Raw genomic sequence first — 8,210 nt, forward strand, 5'->3', positions numbered from 1 at the left:
GGGGTGGGAATTATGCTAATCTCCTCTCGCGTGCACGAGCAGCTGCATACAAACAGGTGAAAATTTACGCAGCTCATTTCCACACTTTTCCTGAAGATAGAAGAGTTTGTTGAATCTGACGTGACATGTTCGTACGAACCCTTTGTACGAACAAAAGTAAGAGAAATTTAGGATAAGAACACAAACATGTTTTTGCATGAGGCCCATTGTTCTTGTGTTTGTTGGAATTAGCAGTGCTGTGTTAGAACTGATGATATTTGTTTTAGACCTGATAATTTGAATAAATACAAGAAAAAATATTCAGTTCTCTTGTTTATTTATTTGAAGCCACTTTGGTAAATTCCCCTTTCATACCAAAATGTACTGATTTTGACATTCAGGAAACTGCACCTCCCAATTTCACATCATCATACTTGACCTTAGCAGCTTTCTTGTCGCGGTGCTGCTCTGCTGCCTTTTCTGAGAACTGTGGTTGATGATGAGGACCAAAAATACAACCGTGAGCAAAGTGCCCCCAAAGCCCAGCAGGATGCCGTACAGAAGAGGCCAAACCACATCCAAAGGGCTCTTTGAGTACAGAGGGACAGGAGCTCGCTCCAATACCAGGTCTAGGTCCCGCCACGTCAGATCTTTCACTAACAAACACAGCACAGACAGGACACACAYGCTTCAACATCACAGTCCAAGAAAGATGGGAGCAATTTAGTCAAGCTTTAACTTGAAGGAAGGACTCAGGGGAAAAAAATAAATAGACAGGTGATAATTACATTTTTGAATCTGTAACTGTCCTGGGAAATATTCTTTGTACAGTGAGAGTGTTGATGTTGAGACGTAATGAGCTGGAAGCGTGCCCGCAGCAACCACATCTAATCCAGCATCTCATCTAAACACTTAATAGATTCTCGGTTCAGGGAAACACATCATTTGTCATTCAGAYAATCTCAAGAGGTATAACCCAAAAATCTTCTCTTGGCATTGATAGTGTGTGAAATCTCTGCTTATACATGAACACGTATCCTCAGTCCTGCATATGTACTAATTGAAAGTGGGGCTTTTGGTTGTATGAAAAATGATCTTACGCTTAGCTTTCCTGACTTTCTGATGCTGATGGGGTTTTGTGTCCGCATTTTCTGACAGGATGCTTAGAGAGCTGACATATTTGTGGTAGTCCTCAACGTAACGTTTCAGGCTTAAGACTTTATCCTGGTTGATGTTCTTCCCCATCTCTGTAAAAAAAATAAAACACAGAGAATTGAGTGTGAAATATATTTCCATATATTTTAGAGTGTAGTTCTATAGAAAAGTTTTGAAGAAAAAAACAACAACCACAATTCCAATGAAGTTGGAACATTGTGTTGAACTTCAATAAAAACAAAAATCAATGATTTGCAAACCCTTTTCAATCTATACTCAATTTAATACAAAAGGCAAGATGTTGAAATGGATAAACTTCATTGTTTTTTTCCCCAAATATTCTCTCAATTTAAATTTCATGACAGCAACACATTCCAAAAAAGCGGAACAGGGGCAACAAAAGTCTGGGAAAGTTGAGGAATGCTCAAAAATACTTATTTGAAGCATTCCCTAAGTGAACATGTTAATTGGAAACAGGTGAGTGTCATGATTAGGTATACAGGGAGCATCCTCGAAAGGCTCAGCTGTTCACAAGCAAGGATAATGTGAGATTCGCCACTTTGTGAACAATTGGAGAAGCAAATAGTCCAACAGTTTAAGACCAATATTTCTTAATGTACAATTGTAAGGAATTTAGGCAGAAAACCAACACTGAATGTTTGTGACCTTCGATCCCTCAGGCAGCACTGCATTAAAAACCACCAACATTCTGTAACAGATGTTACCACCTGGGCTCAGGAACACTTCAGAAAACCACTGTCAGCTACAAGTGCAACTCTACCATGCAAAGCGAAAGCCTTAAATCAACAGCAACCCAAAGAGTTCATCTGAGATGGACTGACAAAAAGTGGAAACATATCCTGTGGTGTGATGAGTCCACATTTCAAATACAAATTCAAAAATACTTTATTGATCCCAGAGGGAAATTTGGTGTTGTTGTAACCCATTTGACAAAAGAGTTATTGTAGATACTGATGGCTGTGGACAGGAAAAATAAAATTCTAATTGCTTTTGGTAACCTTGGACAACATGTCCTGATGCATCTCAGTAATCCAGGTAAAAAATCAAAAGGAAAAAAATTGTATAGGTCCTCTGGACGGGTTCTTCTTTAATGAAACGTTTCGTCTCTCTTCCAAGAGACTTCTTCAGACTTGGACAACATGTCTTCCAGGCTAAAGAGCAAAAACACTGTCTGGATCATTGTTGGCACAAAGTTCAAAAGCTAGCTTCTCTGATGGTATGGGGGTGTCTTAGGGCCCATGGCATGGTTAACTTCCACATCTGTAAAGGCACCATTAACGCTGAAAGGAACATACAGGTTTTAGAGCAACATATGCTATCATCCAAGCAATGTCCCTGCTTATTTCAGCAAGCCAATGAAGACATATTCTGCACGTGTTTCAACAGGGTGGCTTTGCAGTAAAAGAGTGCAGGTACGACACTGGCCTGCCTGCAGTCCAGACCTGTCTCCCTTTGAAGACGTGGGCTGGACTGTTGAACAACTGAAGTTGTACAACAGCCAGGAATGGGTAAGAATTCCACCTACAAAGCTTCAACAATTAGTTCCTAAATGCTCATTCAGTGTTGTTAAAAGGAAAGGTGATGTAACACAAAGGTAAATGTGACCCTGTCATAGCATTTTTGGAACATGTTGCAGGCATCAAATTCAAAACGAGTGAATGTAGTTTGTCCATTTGAACATTATACTGTAAACAGTATCTTGTCTTTGTAGTGTATTTAATGGAGTTTAGGATAAAGATTTGCAGATCATCAAGTTCTGTTTTTATTTATGTTTACACAACATCCCAACTTCATTAGAATTGGGGTTTTATCTTACATGTTGTAGATAGTGCCCGATCAAACCCTAACCCTACTAAAGTTTTGGGTCTGACAGATGAGCTAATGTCTGATTTGAATAGTTCAAATAAATCAGAATTAGAATCAGCTTTCTTGTCATTCACACACAACATCAAATATGCAATGCAGAATGAAATTGCAAAGAACACCCGTTCGAAGAAAGATACACGACAAACATGGGGGAACAGATGGACAGGTCTTGCACAACATGGTCGCACTACCTTTTGCAGCTTGAAAAATAAAACACATAATGGGATAGGTGAGTTAAAAATGTTGCTCTGATCCTATATTTACTCATAAACACAGAATCATACGCACAAAAAATGACTCTAAAGAGCAGACAGCTAAGGAGGGGAGGGGGCTGGGGATCAAACACGTTACAGGGGCGGGATTCAGTGGAGTTGGTGACGTTCCAGGTTAATACTTCGTGCTGGACCAATCCAAGACCAGGACCCACCAGAGTCCAGAAACCAGATCTTACCCTCCCAAGCTCAGTTCACATCAGAGTTTCCCCTTCCTTCCTCACCAGCACCACAGCCTTCAGACCGGTCCCACACGGATGATACAGGGAGAGGGAGCAGGGGAATTAAGTCTTTGTTGACATATCCTCCTGGGAAGTTTTGATAAGTGCTGACCGACCAAGGCCAGCAGCTTCTGGGATCCAAAAGATAAACATGATTGTTTTGGGACAAGCGGCCTCGAATTTCTTGCCGCTTTACAGTCTTAACTGCCTCTCTGAAATGGCAAAAAAAAATGCTGAATGTTCCGAATTTCATCCCCTCCTCACCTCTTTCCATCTGAAACTTCACCCAGGTGTAAACCTACATCTCATGGGCACGCTGCTGAGCTGTGATTCTCATCAGAATCACATCCAGTTTGCGACTCACCTCCCCCAGCAACTGAATCTGTACATTACCAGCATGGGAGATTCATTCCAAATAAACCTAACAGTCATGTTTTTGGTGTGTGGGCGGAACATGGTGTACTCAAAGGAAATCCACACATGCAAACTCTATCCAGCAAGGTCCCTGACCTGGATTCGATCCAGCAACTTTCTTGTTGAGAGGCAACAACTCTATCAAATGTGCCACCATGCAGTCCTGTCTGAATCCACTCAAATAAAATTAAAATGGAATAGTTGTTCATGCAAAATCTGTACCGTATATACATTTTTTACTTAACCATCTGTTTTTCTACTTTAGTTTGAAATTGCAAAAAAAGCTTTCTGAGCATTGTGCGGTAGCTGATGAAACAGCCATCTACTGCCACACAGATGATTATGTAAAGTTTAAATGGTAGCATGTGAACAAACCACTTTGTGCTTGGAGTTGTTTTAAGATGGCAGCAATCAGCTTTGGTATTCAGCCTGTTCAGACAAGCAGTTGTTAGTTCGTCAAGCAGATTTTGCATCAGATCTTAAAACAGCACCAAACCTATCAAACCTTTATAGTTGCTCATTGAAACATGAAACCTGTAAACAGTTGTTTGCATTACAGTAATTTAAACAGAAACATACATTTTTGGCTGCTCTGACATTTGTTGTAAATATAGTTTAAAGCAAAGCTGGAGGTGAGGGGTTATAAATAGCATCTGCGCAAGTTCTAAGAAAAGGTTTGAGATCTGAGCGGTTTAGAGATGGCACCAATCCGCTTTGGTCTTGCCCAGCTCTGATTCAGCGCTAGCTTGTCAGTCAGGTAAACCATTCCTCTAAACAGAGAAAATCTATCTTCAACAAGAAATATGTTAATTATTCAGAGATTTCCCACAGAACTTTACTTGAAATTGCCTGTAATATCTCTTTAACTCTAGTTTAATTGTTGGTGTCTTGCACTGAACATAATTATTCCTAGCAGAACAGGACCAAACAAACCATTTTAGGACTGCATGTTTGAGCAGATCTCCTCAGAACTGCAATCAAGAGTCGTAATTACTACATTCTACATCAGAGTWTTCCACATCAGAGCCACTAATGCTCCGAGCCTTGTCTTACAACTCATCCCCGCATACTTTCCTTGTGTTTTCTTAAACTCCAAAGCTGCTGATGAAAGGAGCAGATGGYTTATTGTCTGGCTGGTGTCAGCTTCACTGAATCCTCTGTCAGATCATTCACACCTCCTTCTCTGCAATGCCACTCGGCTGTGGAACTGCGTGCACGCTGGACCGCAGCACATGCCAGAGACTGGCAGAGTGTAAACTATGTCACTTTKGAAACTCCAATTAAAAGAAATTTCAAAGAAATGAAGCAATTATACTCTGCTGTTGCAAACTGCAGGAAGCCAAAAATAAACCAGTCTTGAAAAACACACAGCCATGTAGCAAAACGAGGCCCTGCTCCAGTTTCTTTATGTCGAGGGACATGTTGTGGAGCGTACTCACAGGGATTTGCTGCTATCAACAGCACTGTACATGATCTGTTTTCATTTGAAATCTGTCCTGTTTGAAGGATCACACAACATGTTTCCATTGAAAACCAGTGAATGCAAGGGGGCATGTGCCATTTGTGTCTCTGTTTATTTCTCACCAAGGGCGATGTCGGTTCTGCCGATGTGCTGCAAGGCACGAGAAAGTCTGTCGTAGTAGGTTTTCTCGCCGTACTTCAGCAGCCAGTCTGTCAGGGCTGTTTGGCACCGAGTCTCACCATCTACAAAACACAAACATATGGCTCTCAGAAAGACAGGCCTCTGAGTGTCAGGCTGCTGCCACAAACTCTCCAAGCTGAGTGGACATGTGGTCCAACTTCTGCCTCCTTTTTTTTTTTCGACAGTTCCTGAAAAGTTTTTGTTAGATCTAATTTCTTGATTAGAAAACTTTCTCCTGTATCTGTATGTACAAGAAACTATTTATTAGGTGTTGCACTTAAACCTAAAGTCTGCAGAAAATTAAACCTGTATCACATTTCTTGTCTAAAGTTTGTTTTCAAAATTATCTCTTTCACATTACAAGTTATTTATGTTATGTATTTATGTTAAATGAAACATTTTCAAAGTTGAGAGATATTCACCACCTTCTAACTTTTTTAATTTGAGGATTACTTAAAACAGTATGACAAGAAAACACATAATGTGGCATGATTTTTTTTGTAATTGCACAAAAAATATTGTAAGAATACAAAAACATTATATTTTAATACACAAAATACATGCTTGAACAATAAATTTGCCTTATTAGAATGTGACGTGAATGTAAAGTAGTTAATTTATGCTGGGACAGCTGCATTCCATTTTTATAAATTTCCATTTAAAGCAAAGCAAAGGGGAAAAAAAATCATAATCTAAATTGCCTTCTAAAAGCACACAAACATTAAACCAAACTGAAAAATCACATCATGTGAGGCTTTTATAACAAATAAACAAATCAATATTACACAAAACAATATTGAAACTATTTTAGCTCAGCGACTGTATTTATTTATGTTTTTTCCTTAGATTTTGAGTATTTGAGCTGCTTTACACAACAGCTTCACCCCATTTCACAGATAAATTCTGTACTTTAGAGTTTACTTAATTAACTTTATTGCTTTAGATGCTTCTCTCTTTTAATATTAACAAAATGGTATAAAATAAAGTTCAAGTTTTAAAAAAGGCGCACTGAGATGACAGGCTTCCAAAGTTTTGTAATTCTGACAATATAAACATCAGAGCTGCTGACAGCTTCACCAAAAAGCTAATTTTCCCTCTAACCCCCTTTTGTACATTTCTGACTCATTTCGTGCCAAATAGTTCTCATCATACTAACACAAGTCATCATATTGACACACAGACACTATGAGTAAAACTTGACAAAAAGCACATTTTTTAAACCCAGACAACCATAAAATTACAACTGTTGGCATGTAAAATAAGTAACACTAAGCTTTATGCAGCACAGTTGTTGGTTTTTTTCATAGTTTGCTTTCCTATAAAGGATTACCTTTAGACTTAAGCATTAGGGCTGTTTACACCCCCTTTATGGCAAGAAAATGCATCCATTCAACAAGATAAAAAAAGCATCCCTCTTTGGTTTGTGTGGTGTCAAAGGTATCCCATTACTTTACTAACCTACAGCAGAGGTGTCTCTCTTTGCTCGAAGACTGAGATCTAGTTGATTATTTTCTGCTGAAAGGCGATCAATATGCTGGAAGATGTCCTCTTCTGAATGAGACAGGGTAAAGAGGAGGTCCTCACACTCCTTGGGTGTCAGCATCTCCACTAAACGCTCCAGCTGATGGACGCCAAGGTCTTCTGCCACTAAACAGGCAAAACACAGACAAGTTAGTTGAAAGAAACAAAACAAAAGCTATTGTGTTATAGACAAACAAATGTGTAATTATATTCCACAGCTGCACTGTTAATTCCACACAATGCATTAGCTAAATATTTCTTTGCAATGAAGTTGTTCTTGTTTGGCTTGAAACTTTTAGCTTCAGCTGTCACAGAGATCAGCAGCTGATTAATCCACTTTCCAATGCAGAAAAAACAGGGAAAAACTGGGAGTTCTTTTCCCTGTTGTTTCTGCTTTGTCTTCTGACTGATGTTGATGATGCAACTGCACCWGCTGCGTGTTTCTCTCACCTGTGTCCTCTCCAAGTGTTAAATTCAGAGGCAGAAGCAGCAAAAGGAGATACGTTTTCCAGACCTCCATGCTAACTGCTAACCTGACAAGGCTGTTTACTTTCAAAATGATCTAAAACTCGTTGAAAAGTAAACAATTAATAATAACATGTTGACTTATGGAAGGTTGTCATGGATATTTGCCCATTCATCTACCCATCGGTCTATCATCTACCTATCATTTATCTACCCATCTATCCACCTACCCATCTCCCCTACTAGCTGTTTTGGTAGCTATCTGGCCTCACAACATAGAATACCTTAAAATACTATATTAAGGTAAATTTGACAGAAAATGAGCTAAAAGTATAGTGTTGTAGTAAGAGTCCTTCACAGCACAGTACCACTCACTGTACAGAATGATTGCTTGAAACCAGGGATGGAAAGTAACAAATTACATTTACTTGTGTTATGTAATTAGGTATGTATTATGTGTACTTTGTAGTTTTTTGACTGACCATTGCAATCTATACTTTTACCTTTACTTGAGTAGAGTTTTTTCAWGTTTTTTACTTAGTTACAGAAATCCCATCCATGAATGAGTAAAAAATCTGAACCTAAATATTAAATGAATTACTGTAATATAAATTAAAAGTGGAAGGAGGAAAAAAGCACCGTCAGTTTGCAGTA

At 39.0% G+C, this 8,210-nt stretch overlaps 1 protein-coding gene across 1 annotated transcript; it reads right to left on the minus strand.

Annotated features, from left to right (window-relative positions):
• Positions 1 to 399: 399 nt before the first annotated feature.
• On the minus strand, positions 400 to 7,790 carry tmdd1 (transmembrane and death domain 1). Its single transcript, XM_014016209.1, has 5 exons — positions 7,787 to 7,790; positions 7,033 to 7,217; positions 5,513 to 5,684; positions 1,080 to 1,226; positions 400 to 635 (listed from the first exon to the last, which is right to left on the minus strand). The coding sequence occupies exons 1-5, from the start codon at positions 7,788 to 7,790 to the stop codon at positions 400 to 402; spliced, it is 744 nt and encodes a 247-aa protein (XP_013871663.1).
• Between the last annotated feature and the right edge of the window lie 420 nt (positions 7,791 to 8,210).

Source organism: Austrofundulus limnaeus, unplaced genomic scaffold (assembly GCF_001266775.1).
Source record: "Austrofundulus limnaeus strain Quisiro unplaced genomic scaffold, Austrofundulus_limnaeus-1.0 Scaffold141, whole genome shotgun sequence".
NCBI lineage: Eukaryota > Metazoa > Chordata > Actinopteri > Cyprinodontiformes > Rivulidae > Austrofundulus > Austrofundulus limnaeus.

Bases quoted from the DNA above. Each gene is read 5' to 3' on its own strand.
- tmdd1 (XM_014016209.1), bottom strand. The intron at 1,227-5,512 runs GTGAGAAATAAA...TTTTTTTTACAG, and splicing joins CAGAACCGACATCGCCCTTG to AGATGGGGAAGAACATCAAC. The intron at 636-1,079 runs GTAAGATCATTT...TGTGTTTGTTAG, and splicing joins GAAAGTCAGGAAAGCTAAGC to TGAAAGATCTGACGTGGCGG.